The sequence below is a fragment of the Mobula hypostoma genome, chromosome 2 (assembly GCF_963921235.1).
Source record: "Mobula hypostoma chromosome 2, sMobHyp1.1, whole genome shotgun sequence".
Lineage (NCBI taxonomy): Eukaryota > Metazoa > Chordata > Chondrichthyes > Myliobatiformes > Myliobatidae > Mobula > Mobula hypostoma.
The window spans coordinates 123,282,018-123,305,963 of record NC_086098.1 but is presented as its reverse complement, the minus strand read 5'-3'; the positions used below and the strand labels follow the sequence as shown (position 1 = coordinate 123,305,963).

General features: G+C 41.7%; 1 protein-coding gene across 7 annotated transcripts in view; it reads right to left on the bottom strand.

The window, feature by feature from the left end:
- Positions 1-23,946, bottom strand: part of LOC134342449 (serine/threonine-protein kinase MRCK alpha-like) — a 623,460-nt gene that overhangs the window by 96,244 nt on the left and 503,270 nt on the right. For all 7 annotated transcript variants that reach the window (XM_063040586.1, XM_063040588.1, XM_063040587.1 and 4 more), the window contains 4 exons: positions 10,088-10,204; positions 4,307-4,387; positions 3,338-3,443; positions 574-710 (listed from right to left, as the gene is read on the bottom strand). In XM_063040586.1, the coding sequence (XP_062896656.1) occupies positions 574-710; positions 3,338-3,443; positions 4,307-4,387; positions 10,088-10,204 (441 nt within the window). The remainder of the gene's footprint in view (positions 1-573; positions 711-3,337; positions 3,444-4,306; positions 4,388-10,087; positions 10,205-23,946) is intronic.

Genomic DNA, 23,946 nt, shown 5'->3' with positions numbered 1-23,946 from the left:
AAGAATTTATAATGAAACAGAGTCCTCACCCCCACCACCTTTTGCCCTCTTTGAAATAGCAGTCTGGTCCATCTGGTGTATTGAGAAGCCCCTCGGTTCTTATCGATGTATCCAGCGTGTCATGAGTGAGCCACATCTCTGTGAAATACAGAATACAGCAATCCTACATTTCCTTCCAATTCTTGGTTGCTAAGTTGTATTCGTGGGTGAGACAGTTAAATTTGTTTTTAAATAGAAGAGACTGTGTCACAGCATTTTCAAAATCTATCTACACAGCCAGACAGGACATTTGTTGTAGCCTTTCTCTGAATGATGGAACTTCAAATAAACAATCACAGAGCTCACATATCCACCAAGAGTCCCATACATTTGCATAAGATATGACCAACTCACAACCTGACTTCTGTATCAAAAGCTAAACACTGAAGACCCAACACAAGATTATAGCACACACATTGATAGATTACAATGAAATGCAAAGCTTTTTGTAAAGTTTTTCCCCAAATGAAGTTTCAGTGGGATATGTCTATGTGTGTTCATAAGGACAAGACTTGTGATTGGAGTTTTCCTTACCCGAACATGGCCCTCGTAGGCAGTTCCAATTCCTCTTTGTGGATCTATCCCCAGTGGACCTTTTGTTTGGTCAGGTGGAATGGGGCAAACAGCTGGTGCTTTGTCTGCACAGGTGACATGGCATGAGAAACCACATACTGAAAAAAATATAAAACTATAATTAGTCTTACATGGCCATGACCAAATAATATGCATTCACATAGAGCACCACAAATGTTTACAGAAGCTATTAACAAAACTACTTCAGGAAATGTTAAGGCAGGTGTCCAAAAGATTGTCCAAAGAGGTTAAGAAAAACCTTAACGTTTGGGAGTAGACAGCTGGGGGAGTGCAGGGAAAGATGGATATGGTTAGGAGAGAATGAACCTTGGAAGCTGAAGGCATAATTGTGCAAGAGGCCACAACTGAAAGAGAGCAGAGGTATGGTGGATATCTCAAGAGAAGGGAAGGTGAAGTTACAGAGGGATATGTGAACCAGAATGAAAACTTCAAAACTGGCATGTTGCTAGTTCAAAAGACAATGTAGATCAGTGAGTGCTAAGAAATGGGGATTTTGTAAAATTCCTCTATCCAAATCCTGCAATATTGTGGAGCATTTAACATCTTGTTCCCTTAGCATTGTAGTCTTGGCCCACATTGTTTGCACTTGTCCTGAAGTGTTCTTGAACACAAGAACATAAAAAAGCAGAACAGTGTACCTAAAGACAAAGCATCAATAAAAAAGGAAGAGGAAAAAAAGAAAGGAAGATGAGTTGAGATAGCAGCTTATAAACCTAAGGAATATTAAAGATTTCTTCATATGGCACATCTGACCATTTCAAAATTATGGTCAATCAATTACTTTGGTAGTGCAAACAATAGGAATTCTGCAGATGCTGGAAATTTAAGCAACACACATTAAAGTTGTTGGTGAACGCAGCAGGCCAGGCATCATCCCTAGGAAGAGATCTCTAGTCGACGTTTCAGGCCGAGACCCTTCGTCAGGACTAACTGAAGGAAGAGTTAGTAAGAGATTTGAAAGTGGGAGGGGGAGAGGGAGATCCAAAATGATAGGGGGAGGGATGGAGCCAAGAGCTGGACAGGTGATTGGCAAAGGGGATACGAGAGGATCATGGGACAGGAGGTCTGGGAAGAAAGACAAGGGGGGGGGAACCCAGAGGATGGGCAAGGGGTATAGTCAGAGGGACAGAGGGAGAAAAAGGAGAGTGAGAGAAAGAATGTGTGTATAAAAATAAATAACAGATGGGGTACAAGGGGGAGGTGGGGCATTAGCGGAAGTTAGAGAAGTCGATGTTCATGCCATCAGGTTGGAGGCTATCCAGACGGAATATAAGGTGTTGTTCCTCCAACCTGAGGGTGGCTTCATCTTTACAGTAGAGGAGGCCGTGGATAGACATGTCAGAATGGGAATCGGATGTGGAATTAAAATGTGTGGCCACTGGGAGATCCTGCTTTCTCTGGCGGACAGAGCACAGGTGTTCAGCAAAGCGGTCTCCCAGTCTGCGTCGGGTCTTGCCAATATACAGAAGGCCACATTGGGAGCACCGGACGCAGTATATCACCCCAGCCGACTCACAGGTGAAGTGTTGCCTCACCTGGAAGGACTGTCTGGGGCCCTGAATGGTGGTAAGGGAGGAAGTGTAAGGGCATGTGTAGCACTTGTTCCGCTTATACGGATAATACGGATAAGTGCCAGGAGGGAGATCTGTGGGGAGGGATGGGGGGGACGGATGGACAAGGGAGTCGCCTCCGGGTCCAACATATTATTTTCCATAACTTCTGCCACCTCCAACGGGATCCCACCACTAAGGACATCTTTCCCTCCCCCCCTCTCTGCTTTCCGCTGGGATCGCTCCCTACGCAACTCCCTTGTCCATTCATCCCCCCCATCCCTCCCCACTGATCTCCCTCCTGGCACTTATCCGTGTAAGCGGAACAAGTGCTACACATGCCCTTGCACTTCCTCCCTTACCACCATTCAGGGCCCCAGACAGTCCTTCCAGGTGAGGCAACACTTCACCTGTGAGTCGGCTGGGGTGATATACTGCGTCCGGTGCTCTCGATGCGGCCTTCTCTATATTGGCGAGACCTGTCGCAGACTGGGAGACCGCTTTGCTGAACACCTACGCTCTGCCCGCCAGAGAAAGCAGGATCTCCCAGTGGCCACACATTTTAATTCTACATCCCATTCCCATTCTGACATGTCTATGCACGGCCTCCTCTACTGTAAAGATGAAGCCACACTCAGGTTGGAGGAACAACACCTTATATTCCGTCTGGGTAGCCTCCAACCTGATGGCATGAACATCGACTTCTCTAACTTCCTCTAATGCCCCACCTCCCCCTCGTACCCCATCTGTTATTTATTTTTATACACACATTCTTTCTCTCACTCTCCTTTTTCTCCCTCTGTCCCTCCGACTATACCCCTTGCCCATCCTCTGGGTTCCCCCCCCCTTGTCTTTCTTCCCGGACCTCCTGTCCCATGATCCTCTCGTATCCTCTTTGCCAATCACCTGTCCAGCTCTTGGCTCCATCCCTCCCCCTATCATTTTGGATCACCCCCTCCCCCTCCCACTTTCAAATCTCTTACTAACTCTTCCTTCAGTTAGTCCTGACGAAGGGTCTCGGCCTGAAACGTCGACTAGAGATCTCTTCCTAGAGATGCTGCCTGGCCTGCTGCGTTCACCAGCAACTTTGACTTTGGTACTGCATTCAGTTTCATAATAATAGGTGTTACAAGATACCATCAGACTTGACTCACCTTCACATGTGCACCCTTGGCGTACCAAGCCAACCATCAGAGATGTACACTGATTGCACTTTGTTGGTGTAGTAAAAGACTTCACAACAAACTGATGAGCTTTGGGCTACAAAACGTGAAAAAAATGAGAGAATAAATATTCATAAAAAGCAAAGTTATTAAATTTTGAACTGCTGAATAATAGAGATAGATGCTTAATAACTAATCTAATTCTGAAATAATCTGTATGGTATTATTAAGTCCCTTTAGCCCTTAATACAAGATGGTTGGAACAATTACAACAGAGATGGAAGGGGGTTTATTACCAAAATTTTCTCACTTTCAGAGTGATGTTAGTTTAAAGAATATCAAGGCCCAGGAAAATTTAGTGGCTGAATGAAGTTATGCATAATTCCTTTGAATACAACTTTAAAGAAGACACCAGGATTTTTGGAAAAAGATTTGGATTAAGCTTTTATTGTGTAGACTTTGCTTGGTAGAGCTTCTAAGGATATGTGCGCACTGCCTAAACATCAAGGACTTTAACTTGTTTATTAAGATACAGTGCGGAATAGGCCCTCTAGCCCTCTCAGCTGCGCTGCCCAGTAATCCCCAATTTAACCCTAGTCTAATCTTGAGGCAATTTACAATGACCAATTACCCTACTAATTGGTAGGTCTTTGAACCGTTGGAGGAAACCCACACAGTCATGGGGAGTACGTACAAACTCCTACAACAGCAGCGGGAATTAAACCAGAGTTGCTGGTACTGTAAAGCACTGTGCCACTGTACCGGCCTCCTCTGACCTTGACAGTAAAAGAGCAGAGTAAATGCTTAACCAGAAGAAACTCCCATGAAAACATCTAGCATGTCCTAAATGACCCAAAGAAGATCAAGGTAAATGAGGTTAATCCATGGAAAGACTGCAGTGCAGATGTCATCTTTGGAGTATTAATCAAGGTAGACGTGTAAAACTATAGTGGACATTACCTTTGGATTTGAGACTGTGGAACCACTGTACGATGACCTGATAGTTGGTGTCAGTATAGAACGAGGAGGATGATCTATCCCCTAATAAAATACAAGCATTGTGATTAAATGTAGTGACTAGAAATTTAAACAAGAAACATTGGTGAAATGTTCACTTTCAACTGCCTGTTCCAAATTTCAACTGTTCCCAGCTTGTGAAATCAGCTAGGTAAGAATCTATCTATCAAGACCACTTATCCATCTGAAGTAAATCTGCATAGGTCCCTGAAAATAGGATTTTTTTTACTGGAATTCCTCAGATTTAGACATAGGGGGTTTCAGGTTAGGAATGACTTACAGAAATCAATTAACACCAGTTCTCCCTTGCATTTTTAAAGCATTTTATAGCTGCTGTTAATAATAATAATAACCACAATATATGCTGAATTAAAAGAGGAAATTGAAAGATTTTGGTACAGGAACAGGGTATACATTATCCTGACAGTAAAATCTACACCTGATATCATCCCAAAATAGAGAGGGTACAGAAGGATTTAGACAGATTAGGAGAATGGGCAAAGAAGAGACAGATGGAATACATTGCCTGGAAAGGTATGGTCATGCACTTTGGTAGAAGAAATGAAAGGGTTGACTGTTTTCTAAATGGAGAGAAAATACAAAAAACAGAAGTGCAAAGGGACTTGGCAGGACTCCCTAAAGGTTAATTTGCAGGATGAGTCTGTGGTGAGGAAGGCAATGCAAAGCTAGCATTAATTTCAAGAGGACTAGAATATAAAAGCAAGGATGTACTGTTGAAATTTATAAAGTGTTGGTGAGGCCTCACTTGGAGTATTACGAGCAGGATTGGGCCACTTATCTGAGAAAGGATTTGCTGAAACTGGACAGGGTTCAAAGGAGGTTCACAAATATAGTTCCAGGATTGAATGGCTTGTCATATGAAGAGGATCTGATGGCTCTGGGCCTGTACTCACTAGAATTCAGAAGAATGAGTGGTGACCATAGTTCCCTCTAAGCTGTGCATGTATACACACATTTTTCAACCAGTACACAAAGGAAATTAATGTGCGCACAAAAGGTTAGTTACCTAAAATAATGTAGTAGTTAATAATTATACTTAATGAAAATAATCATTTAGCTAACTGTTTCTGTTAACTAGTTAGTCAGTTTTTCAAATACCACAATGCACGTCACTAATTTACGTCACTTCACCTATCCTGTTCCGGTTTGTACAGCTGCATCACGACGGCAGCCATGTTTGGCGGACAGTGTTCGTATCATAAGGTTTACAAAGATCTGTTTCAAATCCTGTAGATAGCTTATTAAGTTTTTATTGGAAAAATATTGATTCACTATGTTGAATTCAAAAGAATTGAAGGGCGTGAAGCGCAAAAGAACTGCAAATTTCTTTAAAGTTGAACGGCCTAACAAAATAGTAGAAATTGTTACACCGAAAGCTCATGAGGTCATGAACGTTCAGCTACGAGAAATATTTATGTATGATTTGGAAACTGGAGTTATCTGTTTGTATTGTCGTGATGCAAAAGTTGCTGTAGAATTTGCTAGTGGAAAGAAGTGAGATAATATTTGGAAACTTGACTTTTTGAAGCGTCATTTGGCAAGTAAATCACATTTGGACGGTGTACAAAAGCTCAGGCAACAGAACCCGTCATTACCCATTACAGGAGTGCTACACATGTTGCGGTTGACTGCAGATGAGCGAGAGCGAAAACGATCGAACTCAGAGATCAAAGTTGAGGTACAAGAATGGTCAGCTTTTGATTTCTCCGCAATTGCAGACTGTGACTTCACATTTGGCGATGAACAAATTAATGCCTTATGTCTAAAATATCATGATTTTCTAGCTGAAAGTATTTTAATAGTTAGTTTAATGATTTCAAAATTTCCGTGCAAGAAAAGCTTAAATCCAAACCAATTTGAAACTTTTCTCAAATGGTGGCATTTGTACTTCAAAATGAACAGTTTTGCGACCTTGCACAGTTGATGGACATTGGGGGAACCTTTCTTGTGTCTAGTGTGGACTGTGACCGAGGCTTTAGCCTAATGAATCAACTTAAAAACAAGCTGAGAAACTGTTTAGGTGAATGTCATTTGGATATGTTAATGAGAATCAAAAGCTATCAATGTGATGGAAGTTCTATTAGTCGAGATAGAGTTTACAAAGAATGGGTAAATGCCAAAGACAGGAGAGAGAAAAAAATAACTGAGTGATTTAAATATGATAAAAATTAAATATCTCCAACCTGATGGCATGAACATTGACTTCTCTAACTTCCATTAATGCTCCTCCTCCACTTCGTACCCCATCCCTTATTTATTTATTTATTATCATTATTATGATTTTTTTTCTTTCCCCTTTTTTTTCTCTCTTTTTTCTTCCTCTGTCCCTCTCACTACAACTTCTTGCTCATCCTCTGGGCTTCCCCCCTCCCCCTTTCTTTCTCCCTAGGCCTCCCATCCCATGATCCTAACCCTTCTCCAGCCTTGTAACCCTTTTGCCAATCAACTTTCCAGCTCTTAGCTTCATTCCCACCCCCTCCTATCTTCTCCTATCATTTTGGATCTCCCCCCTCCCCCTTTCAAATCTCTTACTATCTCTTCTTTCAGTTAGTCCTGACGAAGGGTCTCGGCCTGAAACGTCAACTGTACGTCAACCTATAGATGCTGCCTGGCCTGCTGTGTTCACCAGCATTTTTTGTGTGTGTGACTTAAATATGTATGTTATTTTGTTGTTATTCTGTGCAGTTTTATGTCAAGTATTTTGTAAACCTACATAAACTGTCTCGTGTGCATTCAGAGCGCACATACTTTTGTCACGAAAAAAATTTGCATAAGATTTTTGCGCACACTGACTACTAAAAATTAGAGGGAATATTGGCGGTGACCTCATTGAAACCTATCGATTGGTGAAAGGCCTTGACAGAGCGGATATGGAGAGGATGTTTCCTTCGATGGGTGTGTCCAAGACCAGAGGAAATAGCCTCAGAATACAGGGGTGTCCTTTCAAAATGGAGATGAGAAGGTATATCTTTAGCTAGAGAGTGGTGAATCTGTGGAATTTGTTGGCACGGGCAGCTGTGGAGGCCAAGTCTGTACGCATATTTAAAGCAGAGGTTGATAGATTATTGACTGGTCAGGACATGAAGGGTACAGGGAGTAGTCAAGAGATTGGGGCTGAGAGGAAAATTGGATCACCTATGATGAAATGGTGGAGCAGACTCGAAGGGCCAAATGGCTCAATTCTGCTCCTACAGCTAATGATCTAATTGAGAAATGAGCCTGCTAACTATGCCCATACCTCAGGTTTTACCAGCTTATGGTGAGAAAAAATAATCAATAACAACAATAATAATGTTTCATGGTATTCATTAATGACTGAACATAGTACAGCAATCCTCGTGTTACGAAATGCATTTACAGAATCATAGAACACTACAACACTGAAACAGGCCTTTTGGCCCATCTAGTGTCCCTACTTAGTCCCATTGATCATTGGACTATTGATCCGCCTAGTCCCATCATCCTGCACCCGGACCTCCATAACCACTCCCCCCATCCATGTACCCATCAAATTTCTCTTCAACATTGAATTCGAATCTGCATCTACCACTTCCAGCTCATTTAACCATCACCACCCTCTAAGAGTTTCTCCTCATGTTCCACTTAAACATTTCACCTTTCACCCTTAACCCATGACCTCTAGTCCTCGTCTCACCTAACTTCAGTGGAAAAAGCCAGCTTGCATTTACCCCATCTATATCCTTCATATCCTTTATTAAATCTCCCCTCATTCTCTTACGGTACAGAGAATAAAGTCCGAACCTATTCAACCTTTCCCAATGACATGTCCTCAAGCCTTGGCAATATCCTTGTAAGCTTTCTTTGCACCTCTTACAATCCAATTGTTCCTATAGGTAGGTGACCAAAACTGAGCACAATACTCCAAATTAGGCCTCACTAACATTTTATACAACTTCAACTTAACATCCCATTTCCTGTACTCAATACTTTGATTTATGAAGGCCATTGTGCTAAAATCTTTCTTTATGACCATATCTACCTGTGATGCCACTTTCAAGGAATTATTGATCTGTATTTGAAGATCCTTCTGTACTCCTTTTACTGCACTCCACACCCATCTGCAATTCTGCTGTTCCAGTTTACACTATCATCCAAATCGTTGATATAGATAACAAACAATGGACCCAACACCAATCCCTGCAGCACACCATTAGTTACAGGCCTTCAGTCAGAGATGAAACCTCTCTCTGGCTTCTCTCGCAATGCCAATATCTAATCCAATTTACTACCTCATTGAGAATATCAAGTGACTGAACCTTCTTGACCAAACTTTTTCGTAGGACTTTGTCAAAGCCCTTGCTAAAGTCAATGCAAATTACATCCACTGCCTTGCCTTCATTAATTTTCTGGTAACTTCCTTGAAAAGATCTATAAGATCGGTTAAACATGACCTACCACACACAAAACCATGCTGACTATTCCTAATCAGTCTCTATTTGAATATACATATCTAGTTCCTCTACGAATTAGCTCCTCTAAATCCCATGGACTGTTGAGTAGTCTATAATATAATCCCATTAACATGGTCATCCCTTTCTTATTCCTCAGTTTCACCCATATACCCTCAGTAGATGAGTTCTCCAGCTTGTTCTGTCTAAGCACTGCCATGACATCTTCCCTGACTAGTTATGCCATCCCTGCCCCTTTAATCCCTCTTGCTCTATCAAGTCTAAAACAATGGAACCCTGGAACATTGAGACGCCAGTCCTGCCCCTCCTGCAACCAAGTCTCACTAATAGCTACAATGTCATAAATACAGGTGCTGATCCATGCCCTAAGCCTATCTGTCTTTCCAACAATACTCCTTGCATTGAAATATACACAACTCAGAACATTAGTGCCACAGTGCTCCACCTTTTGAGTCCTAACTTTATATGTGCGTTTAACATCTTTCCCAAATACCACTCCACTGTCTGCTCTGGTGCTCTGGATCCCATCCCCCTGCAATTCTGGTGGAACCCACCCTGTGCAGCATGAGAAAATCTTCCTGCATTCCAATAAAATGGTATAATTATAGAAAATGAACATTTCTAATTGACAGCGAAATTAGTTTACAGCTGGTTCCCTGAAAAGGAACCCTAACAGAACCCGGGGACTGTCTGAATTTCATGTAGATTCTTGCAAATCATTGAATTATGTATATCAATTTCATGGTAAAATGTAATACGAAATTTTACAGGGATACAAGCATGCCCAAGATGTCATATACAGAAATTTTATTGTCAAGTAGCATGCAGTGCTGCTCAATTCACTAATCCCCACCCATAATAAAAATATACATAATGATTATCTTTCTTGCAAAAGAAGCAGTGAATGATTTTTTTAAAACCCAAGAGCAATGAGACGTTTGGTGCCAGCTAGACACTTGATGTTGGGAAGATACATTTTGAAATCCTCACAGACATGGCGTACACATCAGTATTTAGTTACAATAACAATGTTATTTAGATATGATGTTATTATTAAAAGATAAATATTACCAGTTTTTGAAGAGGATTCTAAAATGCTTCATTTATTTCAATCTACCTCTGCTAGACTTTTATTAATAGGAAAATAATGAATACACTTGGATGAGTAACAGGACTATTCCTTTTTCTTATCCTAGATAAAACTTCAGGCAGTGAAAAAATAGAACAGCAACATATTTTTGTTTAGATAATGGCAAGATTTCCATGCACTGACCTCCACAGTCTCAATGTCACTTGCTGTCGATGGTGACTGAGAGCGAGAATGTACCTGTGATTTCACCTCTTCACCAGACGGAGAATTGGAAAGGTTGAAATTCTCAATGGAATCAATCTATGAAAAGAAATTCTGTTAATTCATATGTATGCTGATGACTCAGGTTCCTACAAAATTCCTAGCGTTCCAAAACTTATATAGAATGATCCATGCAGAGATACAAGAGTGATTTGGTTTAGGCATGGTCTGATATGGCAATTCAAATGTATGAAAATGTAAGAAGCTGCAGAGAGTAGTGGACTCTGCCCAATACATCACAGTCACATCCTTCCCCACCAATGGTATTATCTACAGGATGTTCTTCCTCCAGAAGGCAAATATCAAAAAAGATCCCCATTTGGGCCACGACACCTTTACGCAGCTATCACTGGGCAGAAGGTTCCGAAGCCTGAGGTCGCACACTACCAGGTTCAAGAACAGCTACTTCTCTTCATCCAGTCGCTTCTTGAACTACCTGGCAAAACTCTAATCACTACAGTTTAACAACACTATGACCAGTTTGATCACTTTGCACTAAAATATTTTTGTTTTGTGTTCTTGTAAAAATTATGTATAATTTTTGTTCCATTTGAATTTTTCCTGTGAATAATTACATGATGCGATGCACCTGTGATGCTGCTGCAAGCAAGTTTTTCATTGTACCTGAGCATGCATGTGCAGATGACAATAAACTTGACCTTGATTTTTTTCTCCTCAGCACTTGATATTCATTGTTTATTCAGAGACTGAGGCAAGCAACTCCTTTCCTTTCCTCAGAGGTAATCCTGATTTATAGTTTATTCCAGACTACTTTGAGAAGCTACTGTGTGAGGAATTCACAGTGCCTCAGCCCTCACATTCCACTTTGAAACAGCACAGATCTCCCCTTATGTGAGGACATTAAGAATAGTTTGTAAAGAAATCCAGAATAACTCTTGAAAAAGTTTCAAATCCATTGAAACATTTTCTCTTTAAAGTGAGCAACTCTTTCATAATGCAACAAGTGTCTTTGACTAGCAACAATCCTGTTTTTCCATGAATGCTTCCTGATCTGGTGACTTTTCCAGCATTTTCCATCACCCATACTATTTTGAATTTCAATTACTTGATAAAACCTTGCTTTGCAGCTTTCTACATCACCATAATATGCAATTAACTGGCCATGATCAGACACTGGTACAGCACAGTCTATCTCAATTTAACTCAATTAACTTAAATGACCTGTTAATTTAAATTTAAAATAAAACACCTGTGTTGCTTGCAAAACTATTAATTGATTCTTCCATTATTTTTACTCTTGTGAAGGTGCTGAGGAGCTGCCACTTGAACCAATGTTGATCCAATGAAAGCACCTGCAGTCTTTGCGGGGAGTGAGTTGCAAAATATTTACCTCATGATAAGGAAAGAATGGTGGATCCAAATCTGGATGATGTGCAAGGAACATGTGCCATTCTGTTTTATTTACATTCCTACTTTAAACTGAGGAAACGATTGATTGATTGTCTAAGCAATAAGTGATTTTGATTAACATCAGTAAACTCCAAATATTAACTCGAGACTTCAGAAGTGGAGGAACAGGTGATATCATCATAAATGATTCACTCATGCAGTACTACAGTGGCATTGTTAATATGAAGACTGCACTACTGCTATCCTTCCCACTACTTCTGGAGTGTTAGTAATATTTGGTTTATTCTAATTCTTTGTAGCATCTCATAAAATGATATAGCCACTCAGCACAGAAGCAGGCCATTCAAGCCCACGCCAACCAGTTTTACTCTCACCACATTCTGATTGACTACCTGATCATTTACCTACTAGTGGCAAACTACAGCGACAAACCAACTCATCAAGTTGTACATCTCCAGATGTGGAAAGAAACTGGAGCACCTGGGGGAATCCATGTAGGAACATGCCAATTCCACACTGACAGCAGCTCTACTACCTTGCCATTTGCTGCTGTCTCTCCACGTGGTGGGGTAATATTTCCCAGGCAATAATGGCTATTCACTACATTAACAGCAAGAGCAGAATTGTGACATTTAGGCATTCTTTTGAATTTCTAATGTTGCTGGAATATTGACCTAATAGTTTTTCCATTCTAAAGACACAATATAACTATTATGGAAATTTAAGTTCTACATTAAAAGTATTCAGCTACCATAGCCCGGACACTTGAACCTAAAACTTGCGCGAATGAACAGTGAACAACTGCTACAAATTTTGTTAAGCCAGTAGGCTGGTGCCAATATGGTGCAGGTCATCCTGCCATAATGTTCCCTGGGTCCCCACCACTCTCAGCCCACCCTACCTTCCATTCAAGTGCCAAGTGCAGAGGCTTAACTTCAGCTTTATCAGATCAAGCTTCTCCTATTTATATAGCACCCCAAACACCACTGTTACATTCTCAAACAGCAGCCTGTTATTCTGCAAAGGGAAGCCATAGATGACAGCAGGAGTGAAACGGTAAAGGAGAACCGCTATAAACAGCTATAAACTCTGAAAAATTCAACTGACCCTGAAACTTCAAGGTTAGTAATTCTGAAGTTAGGTTGAATGGTAAATGTCAGAAATATTATAGTGGTTAATGAATAAGTCTATATTCTGCTGCTGTAATGGCAGGTCAGTGGTAAAATAATAAACTGATGCCCTAATATTGTACAAGAAGACGTCGCTCAAAACTCTGATATACTGCATCACAGGTACCAATATCCTGAGAAGCTGCCTCACAGATGCTCTACCAAAAAAACCAACTGTTGTTGATGCACCAAGCAGTCCAAGAACATTGTGTGCTATGCTCTGATAGGACACACCAATATCTCAAGAAACTGTTCCAATACCTTAAGATAATGTTACTGTTCCACTGACAGCCTGAGTACCACTTGTTACACTGATATCCAGAGCGTCAGTGCTGGTAGTGCTGTGACATCGCGACACTGATGTCTCAGGGGAATGTCACTGGTGCACCGATGTCCTGAGGGACAGTGATATTGCTCTGACATCTCAACATCAGTGTTACTGGTACTTTGATATCCCAAAGACTGTTTTGCTATCACATTAATGTTCCAAGTGACAATGTCAGTGTGTTCTAATACCTTCAAATTCAAAGTAAATTTATTATCGAAGTACATATACAGTATGTCATCATATATCCATTGAGATTCATTTTTGCAGGAATTTACAGGAAAATAAAGAAATACAGGAGAATTTATGAAAAACTATGAATAAACTGAAACTGACAACTATCTTAAATTAATCCTCAATCCCATTCCGACATGTTAGTCCATGGCTTCCTCCATTGTCATGGTGAAGCCACTCTCAGGTTGGAGGAGCAACACCTCATATTCTGTCTGTGTAGCCTCCAACCTGATGGCACGAATATCGATTTCTGTAACTTCTGGTAATTTTTACCCCTGCCCCTTCCCTCTTCTTCCATTCCCCATTCTGGCTCCCATCTTATCTCTTCTCTTCACCTCACCCTGGTGCCCCTCCTCCTTCCCATTCTCCCATGGTCCACTCTCGGCTCCTATCAGATTCCTTCTTCAGTCCTTTGCCTTTTCCACCTATCAACCCCTAGCTTTTCACTTTATCATCCCACCACCACTCATGGACCTTCCCCCTCATCTGGCCGTGCCCATCACCTCCAAGCTTACACTCCTTCCTCTCCCACAACCTTTTTATTCTGGCTTCTTCCCACTTCCTTTCCAGTCTTGATGAAGGGTCTCGGTCTGAAATATCTACTGTTTATTTCTTTCCACAGATGCTGCTTGACTTTGACCTTCAGCATTCTGATTTTTGATTTACAGGAGCAAATTTGTAGAGAGATCAGAGACTGTTGCGAGAAACATAAAGCTGTGATAGGTTATTTTAACTTTCCACGTATTGACTGGGATTCCATACTGTAAAAATGCTAGATGGGAAAGAATTTGTCAAACGTGTTCAGGAAAGCGTCCTTAATCAGTATATAGAAGCCCCACGATAGAGAGTGCATTTCTAGAATTCCTAGTAGGGAATGAGACAGGGCAAATTACAGAAGCTTGTGTAGGACAACACTTTGCACCTAATGGTCATAATGCTATTAGTTTCAAAGCATTATGAAGATTGATAGGTCTTCTCCTTGAGTTGAGAGTCTAAATTGACGAAAGGCCAATTTTGATGGCATGAGAAAGGATTTGGCACAGATTGTTTTCTGGCAAAGGTGTACTTGGTAAGTGGATGCCTTCAAAAGTGAAATTTTGAGAGCACAGAGTTTGTACGTTCCTGCCAGAAAAAAAGACAAGGGTAACAGGTTTAGGGAACCTTGGTTTTCTTGCGAAATTGAGGCCCTGGTTAAGAAGATGAAGGAGGTGCACAGCAGGTAGTGACAGAAAGGAGCAATGGGGTACATGAGAAGTGCAAGGAATCCAAGGGAACTCTTAATAAGGAAGTAAGAAGGGCTAGAAGAATGTATGAGATTGCTCTAGCAGACAAGGTAAAGTAGAATCCCAGGGGTTGCTACAGATATATTAAGAGCAAAAAAGATAAAATTGGTCCTCTTGAAGATCAGGGTGGTCATCTATGCATGGAGCAGAAAGAGATAGAGAAGATCTCAAATAGATTTTTTAGATCTGAATTACTTGGGGGACACAGAATCTATAGAAGTGAGAGTAAAGCAGCAGTGAGGTCATGGACTGTATACAGATTAGAATTTGCTGTCTTGACACAATTACAGTGGATAACACCAGGGCCTGACAAGGTGTTCCCTCAGACACTATATGAGGGGCTGCAGGGGCTTTAGCAGTGATCTTTAAAATGTCCTTAGCCACAAGTAAGGAGCTGGAGGATTGGTGGATAGCTAATGTTGTTCACACGAGGAAATCTGCAGATGTTGGAAATTCCAGCAACACACACAAAAAATACTGGTGAACACAGCAGGCCAGGCAGCATCTATAGGAAGAAGTACAGTCGATGTTTCGGGCCAAGACCTGACGAAGGGTCTCGGCCCGAAACGTCGACTGTACCTCTTCCTATAGATGCTGCCTGGCCTGCTGCGTTCACCAGCAATTTTTGTGTGTGTAGCTAATGTTGTTCTGTTGCTTAAGACATGCTCTAAGAATAGGAGAGGAAATTATAGGCCAGCGAGGTTGACATCAGTAGTTGTTGGAAGATATTCTAAGGAACTGAATATATAAGTATTTGGATAGATAGGGACTGGTTAAGAATAGTCAACCTGGTTTTGTGTGCACTAGGTTGTGTCTAACCAATCAAATCAAGTTTTTGAAGGAAGTTGATGAAGGCAAGGTAGTGGATGTTGTCTACATGGACTATAGCAAGGCCTTTGACAAGGTCCCCTGTGGGAGGTTGGTCAAGAAGGTTCAGTCACTTAGCACTTAAAATGAGGTAGCAAACTGAATTGGACATTGACTCTGCAGGAGAAGTCAGAAGATGGTAGTAGATGATTGTCTTTCTGTCTGGAGGCTTGTAATAAGTGGTGTGCCGCAGGGATCGGTGCTGGGTCCATTGTTGTTTGTTATCTGTGTCAGCAATCTGGATGATAATGTGGTAAATTGGATCAGCAAATTTGTGGATCATACCGAAACTGGGGGTGCAAAGGACAGTGAGGAAAACCATCAAAGTTTTCAACCAACACACACAAAATGCTGGAGGAACTCAGCAGGCAAGGCAGCATCTTTGGAAAAAAAGTAGTCCACGTTTCAGGATGAAACCCTTTGGCAGCACTGGAGAGAAAAAGTTGAGTAGATTTGAAAAGAGAGATATGCCAGGCAATAGGTGAAACTTGGAGGGGGAGGGATGAAGCAAAGAGCTAGGAAGTTGATTGGTGAAAGAGACAGAAGGCCATGGAAAAGCAACAGAGTGAGGCGATGGGCGGGCAAGGATATAACATGAGAGAGGGACAAGGGGATGGGAAATGGTGAAGGAGTGGGGTGGTGGAGGCATTACTGGAAGTTTGAGAGATTGATGTTCATGCCATCAGGTTGGCGGCTACCAAATGGAATATAAGCTGTTGTTCCTCTAACTTAAGTGTGGCTTTATCCTGGCAGTGGAGGAGGCCATGGATGGACATATCAGAATGGGAACAGGAAGTGGAATTAAAATGGGTGGCCAACTAGGAGATCCCACTTGTTCTGGTGGACAGAGCTTAGATGCTTGGCAAAGTGGTCTCCCAATCTACGCTGGGTCTCACCAATATACAAGCAGCCACACTGGGAGCACCGAGCACAGCATATGATCCCACCAGACTCACAGGTGAAGTGTTGTCTCACCTGGAAGCTCTGTTTGGGGCCCTGAATGGTAGTGAGGGAGGAGGTGTAGGGGCAGCTGAGGTACTTGTTCCACTTGCAAGGATAAGTACCAGGAGGGAGATAAGTGGGGAGGGACAAATTGACGAGGGAGTTGTGTAGAGAGTGATCCCTGTGGAAAGCAGGAAGTGTGGGGGCAGGGAAAGATGTGTTTGGTGGTGGGATCCAGTTGGAGGTGTCAGAAGTTTCAGAGAATTTTGTGCAGGACACAGAGGCTGGTGGGGGTGTAGGTAAGGACAACAGGAACCCTATCCCTGGTAGAGTGGTGGGAGGATGGGGTAAGAGCAGATGTGTGTGACTGCTTCGCTGAGCATTTACGCTCCATCTGCCAGAACAAGTGGGATCTCTCAGTGGCCACCCATTTTAATTCCACTTCCCATTCCCATATATCCATCCATGACCTCCTCCACCGCCGGGATAAGGCCACACCTTAGGTTGAAGGAACAACACCTTATATTCTGTTCGAATAGCCTCCTACCTGATGGCATGAACATCAATTTCTCAAACTTCCAATAATGCCTCCACTCCCCAACCCCTTTCACCATTTCCCATCCCCTTGCCCCTCTTTCATGTTATCTCCTTGCCCATCCATCGCCTCACTCTGGTGCTCCCCCCCCATTCTTCTTTCTTCCATGGCCTTCTGTTTCTTTCACTAATCAACTTCCTAGCTCCTTGCTTCATCCCTCCCCCTCCAAGTTTTGCCTATCACCTGATGTTTTTCTCTCCCCTTTCCACACCTTTCAAATCTACCCCTCAGCAGTTTTTCTCCAGTCCTGCTGAAGGGTTTCATCCCAAAATGTCGACTGTACTTTTCTTCCATAGATGCTGCCTGGCTTGCTGAGTTCCTCCAGCGTTCTGTGTGTGTTGCTCGGAATTTCAGCATCTGCAGACTTTCTCTTGTTTATAAAGTTTGCAGCCAAATCTGAACCAGCTGGCAAAACAGGATGAAAAATGGCAGATGGAATTTAATGCAGACAACTGTGAGGTTTTGCATTTTGGGAGGACAAACCCGGTTCAGCTTTCTTGGATAACAAATGGCATTAGAAAAGGTGTACGTCTTGATTACACAAATCTGAGTCTACAACTTTAATACAATCCCTACTGATAGTCACACACTTTAATGGGCACAACAACTCTTACTTTGAGCATTACTTGTTTTCCCTTGAAGATAAGCTGATGTCTGCCTGAACTAACATTGATATGCTTTTAAAGTAACAAACTTTTAACATCTTTTGAACTGATACACACTTTTCTGTTTGGAAGGAGGACTCACTATTTTGGATGGTGCCTTGGCTGCTAAATAACCTTAGCTCCATCCTCTCTTACTTTAAGTGCATGTATGAAAATGAAAATTGTGAGATAAATATATCCTTTTCTCAGCAGGAGGGGTGAATCACAAACACAACTTCTTCATTAAAAGTATGACATTCCAGATGTATTGTACAAAACTTTGAAACAACACTCATTTGAAGTTATTTTATTTAGAGACAAAGTTAAAGACAACACCAACATTAATTATCCAATAATTGCATTAAGCATTGTTTTTGCAAAAATTAAATAATTTTTACTTGACAGTAACGAAGTTGAGAGAGTTGAACATGTGGTCTTTATGGCTTCCTGACTGCAGCAACAGAGCGCAAGCAATTAGGAATGAACGGACATGACATGCAAATGCAGAGAATTGCACAGAAAGAGAGTAACAGGAGAATCTGGGGAAAAGGACAGTGGAAAGTAGCTGCAGCAACAACAAAAACAAGCATTTGGGCACCTGGTAGCGCACGCACACAAATAAATATCCATAAAGTGCACACGCAGCAAAATGAATTAAGACAGCATCTTACACGTCTGCCTTTGCTAGCTGGAACACAGGTACGAGAATGCTTCAATAGAGAAAGGAAACACAAGTTAAATATGAATGAAGAGTTCAAAACACCCATTTAGACGTAGTTTCTTTTTCTGTCTTATCTCACCCACATCGTAAACTTGGAAAACAGATAACAATCATGTCACATTGGAAAAAAACTTTTTCATAAGGCACAGGTAAATGAACACTTGATGGATTTGTTACTCTGCTCCACACTGCCTTTGCTCACTGTAATTATAATTTTTTAGAAAAAGTATTCATTTTTATAAATCGCTCCTTTCAACTTAACATGCCTAACTACCAACTTTCTTCCTTAACACTCTTAATCCCACACCAATCAGCCATCCATTCCACCTTAGCAGTTCAAATCTTCTAGTCTGTAAGTAACTTTTCCAATGTACCCACAACAAGCACCACTGACACTTAGGGTGAGCTGTTACACACATTGCATTATATGAATCACTACTCAGTGCCAAAAATATTTCTTATAAACTCACTCTTAAGATGAAACTGGCAAAGGTGGTGTTTACTCCCACTCCCAGTTACCTAAAACGATGATGGTAGCTGAGTATATGTAGTTGGGCTCTTCACAGGGTGGTTCAGAGCCAACTGCAGTGGTATGGGTCTGGAGTCATGTATAGGTCAGTTGGATCAGATGGTAAACTTCTTTGCCTAAAGAACTTTTACAACAATCCATCTGGTCACCTTTTCTTTTCATTTCACTTTGAGATAACTTTCTCCTAAAGCAGAAGCTTATAGATCTAAAAAGTACCCAAACTGGCAGGGTGGAATTCTGGAACAATAAAACAGGGTGACTTCAATATTGGTGTGGGAGATTAACTGAATGTTGATGCAATGTCTGCCTGCCAGGAAATGAATCATCATCTGTTGGACTTGGAAGAAACCACTGGCACAGGGCATGAGATACTACAGTTTCAATTTCACATACAGATTAAATATTTTTCTGATAAAGCAGGAGGACACAAAAAGTCAAACATATTTACTGTCTATTTAATAAGTGGTTAATCTTCAATAATTGATAAGAAAGTCTAGAAAATCACAAAATGAAACATTTTTAAGAACCAAAGGTTTCTGATGAAAGTGCAACATTGTCTTCTTTTTAAACTCTGGCATTCATAATACTGGCATCCAATACAGGGTAACCTACCATCTAATAATAGCATCTTCACATCCCAATCTAACATTGACACTAGTTGTTTTAACACCAATAGTTACTCAAACATGAACCAGTCCTCCTCTATCAATTTACACTTGTTCTCATGTTGTGAAACCTCTTTGACTCCACTCATGCCATCATGAGCAGTAATCATGTTTGTACGTATATCTGTAGAATGTTTGAGGCATTATTGGTTTCAGTTCTGTTCAGGTTCTCTGCCCTCTGTTTTTCCTTCCCTGGCACATCGACAACTCAAATGGAGTAACTTACAGTTCTTATCATGAACAGCATTTTGTTGCACATTTCCACCTTTCTCACCTTCAGTTTATCTCCCCATCTTTACTTTTTCTTTCTTTGATTTATTTACAGTACCTTCATCTTGGGGGGCACACCAGGGACCAAGTTTTACTATGAGCCATGCCCTTCAATCCTGCTTTCTGCAAGGACTGAGTCCCATTCAGGGTCCTCAGCTACCTCTCTTCCATCCTTTTATTTACTATCTTTCTCCACTTCCCAATACAAGAACTATGCTACCTTTGTCTCATTCCACCAACCTCCACAATCAAAATGCTTCTCTGACACCTTCAATACATGGCCACTACCAGGTAAATTTTCCCCTTCCTTTCAGCATTCTGGGGCACTTTTCAATCAATACACACACTCCTTCCATGACATATTCCTGTGCGATGCCATTACGTGCCTCTTTTATCTCTTCTCTTCTAAATATTTTATACAGGTAATGCGTAAATTTGCTTGTTGTTCTTTCAACTGAGTGTACTCTATTCGTTCATAATGTGTTCCTCAACATTGGGGAGACCAAGCATAAACTTTGTGTAATCCACCTGTTCTAAATGTAGCAATTATAACCATGAACTTCTTACCCACTTTAAATTTATTTCTGAAAGTCCTGTTTCCCTCTCCACATTTTGCTGAGTATTTCCAACATTTTTATTACTATTTCAGGTTTACAGCAGCCACAAAACTTTGCTTGTGTCAATTCAATTTTTCGATCTGCTCCTACTGACCTATCTGTGACAGTCATACAGTGGTACAATAAATTCAATATACTTGGAAGTCTGACCAGCATTTCACCTTTCAGCTGGGCATAACCTGCACACATTTTCAGAAAAATTATACAACCATTTCGGTTTACATCCCTTGTTTTTCTACCATAAATCCTAATCTTATGGGAGTAGTGGCTGTCTTGAAAGTGTAAGTATTGTATCAGGAGGGCAAAAGTACATAAGGCATTTCTAATGAGAAAAGGATATTCACAGGAAATGGGAGCTGGCTAACCGAAACAGAAAAAAAGTATTTGTTGGACTCAAAAATACATGTTTTTAAAATATTCTTTAGCACCTTAATATGAGAAAATGTTTTGTTTATTTGCCACCCGAGTATGGAGAACATTTTAATGCATTGATCAGTCCCTTTGATACCCACTGATTCTCACAGCTACTTGAACCATACCTCTTCTCATCCTGTCACTTGTAAAAATGTCAACCCCTTCTCTCAGTTCCTCTGCCTACACCACCATCTGCTCTCAGGATGAGGCTTTTCATTCTAGAACTAATGAGATGTCCTCCTTCTCAAAGAAAGGGACTTTCCTTCCCCCACCATCAATGCTGCCCTCACCACATCTCTTCCATTTTGTGCTCGCCTGCCCTCCCCCCATCTTCCCGCCATCCCAACAGGGATAGAGATCCTCTTGTTCTCATCTATCACCACACTAGCCTCCACATCCAGCACATAATTCTCCATAACTTCTGCCTCCTCCAACAGGATCCCACCACTTTTCCCTCCCCACATTACCGCTTTCCACAGGAATCACTCCCTACACAACCTCCTCCTGCATTCGCCCCTCCCCACTGATCTCCCTCCTGGTATGTATCCTTGCAAACGGAACAAGCTGCCACTACACCTCTTCCCTCACTATCATTCAGGGCCCCAACACAGTCCTTCCAGGCGAGGCAGCACTTCACCTGTGAGTCTGTTTGGGTCATTGACTGTAGCCGGTACTTCCGGTGCGGCCTCCTGTATATTGGTGAGACTGATGTAGATTGGGAGACCACTTCACCAAGCACCTACACTCTGGCAGAAAAAGCAGGATTTCCCAGTGGCTACTCATTTCAATTCTACTTCTAATTTCCATTCCAGCATGTCAGTCCATGGCCTCCTCTACTGTTGCAACGAGGCCACACTCAGGTTGGAGAAGTAAAACCTTATATTCTGTCTGGGTATATGAACACTGATTTCTCAAACTCCCGGTAACTGTCGTCCCTCACCATTCCCCACTACCATTTCCCTCTCTCACCTATCTGCCCATCACCTCCCTCTGGTGCTCCTCCCACTGCCCTTTCTTCCACAGTCTTCTACCCTCTCTTATCAGATTACCCCTTCTCCAGTCCTCATCTCTTTTATCAAATTCCCAGCTCTTTACTTCATCCCTACCCCTCTCCCAATTTCATCTATCACCTACCACCTTGTACTTATTCTTCCCTTCCCTCCACCTTCTTACTCTGACTTCTCATCTTTTTTGCCAGTCCTGATGAAGGGTCTCCTGGCCTTTTGAGTTCCTCCAGCATTTTGTGTGTGTTCCTTTGATACATGGCTTGACCAAATAATTCAAATGTATTGTAAGTTTTATTAACATCTTCAGGCAAGGATGTTCTAAAGTTAGACCTCTGACTGAATGGGTACATTGTGACTGCAACAATTTCCACAGATGACCCATTAAATTTCTACAAGAACATCAGTAAAGCTGAGAGAAAGACATGTTTATATCTATCTCAAAATAGCTGCTGCATTCTCCTCTTCATCAGTACTTGCCATTACATTGTCTGTTGAGAAAAACGATAGGGACCACTAGCATTAATGCAACAGGTTGCATTAAGTTAATGCTCTGACCTTCCTCATCTTTTAAAAAATATTTTATTCATGCCCATGACAGTTTTCACTAACCTTCATTTGCTGACATGTTGACATTACAGCTCACACTACAGGTACTTTATTGTGCTACAATGTCTCTCTCTCTCTGAAGTTATTCTTAGGCAGGAAGACAAGATCTATACATAAAATTCCAGACAGTTTCCCCCAAGGCCCCATATAATTAGAGCAAAACATTGTTATTCTACATAAATGCTCTTGCAATAAAGGCCAACATATAGTCTAATTACTTCTTGTACCTACCTGTAAGTGATTCATGTACAAGTACACCAAGACCCCATAAACAGCACCATCTTTCAATCTCTCAAAGTTTAAACATTACTCCAAAGTGAATTAGTATATATAACACCCTGGTAGAGATTTTACAGCTAATGCTGTAGGGTATTTCATGCAATGGTTTTCCGTACAGCAGTGTGTTCTGCTGGTAGTGCTTGGGTTACTGTTATAGAAATGCTTAGGAATGTGGTGCCATCCAGTCAGGATGGTGGAACTGGGAGAAGTTTTTAGAGAATGCTGCGGGAGAGATTTTGTGATGGATACTGAGGTGGGTTGAGGTCTTTTTCGGCAGGAGATGGAGAGAGAAGAAGCACGAGAGAACCAGCCATAGGAATCCGGTGAGAAAGCACAATTTCATGGAGCACAAGAGGGGCAATGCTACTAGAAATTGGTGAATAGGAGTTGGCGCCATGAATACATCGGACACAACGGGCTTTGGAAGATTTCAGCTCCAACCTGTGCACATTTGATTATTTAATTATGTCGGGGGCTTTTGTTTTTTCCCCTTAATAACTGTTTGATTCAGCTAACATTCATAAATATATGCAATACATACAAAATGCTAGAGGAACTCAGCAGGCCAGGCAGCGTCTATGGAAAAAGAGTAAAGTTGACGTTTCGGGCCAAGAAGCTTCAACAGAACTGGAGAAAAAAAGATGGGGAATCAGAGTTAGAAGGTAGGGGAGGGGAAGGGAGGAAGAAACACAAGGTGATAGGTGAAACTGGGAGGGAGGAGGGGTGAAATAAAGAGTTGGGAAGTTGTTTAGTGGAAGATACAGGTGTATAGAAGGGAGAATCTAATAGGAGAAGACAGAAGACATGGAAGAAAGAAAAAGGTGGAGGAGCACCAGAGGGAAGTGAAAGGCAAGAATGGAAAGAAGGTGAAAGAGGTAAAAGGGCATGGGGAATAGAGAAGGGAGGTGGCCATTACTGGAAGTCTGAGAAATCGATGTTCATGCCATGAGGTTGGAGGCTACCCAGACAGAATATAAGGTGTTGCTCCTCCAGCCCAAGTGTGGCTTCATCGTGACAGTACAGAAGGCCATGGATGGACATGTGGGAATGGGAAGAGGAACTAACATGGGTGGCCACTGGGAGATCTCGCTTTTTCTGGCAGATGGAGCATAGGTGCTCGGCAAAGTGGTCTCCCAATCTACTTTGGGTCTCACTGATGTACAGGAAGCTATACTGGGAGCACTATATACCATAGATGACCCCAAAAGACTCAAAGGTGAAATGGCGCCTCACTTGGAAAGAC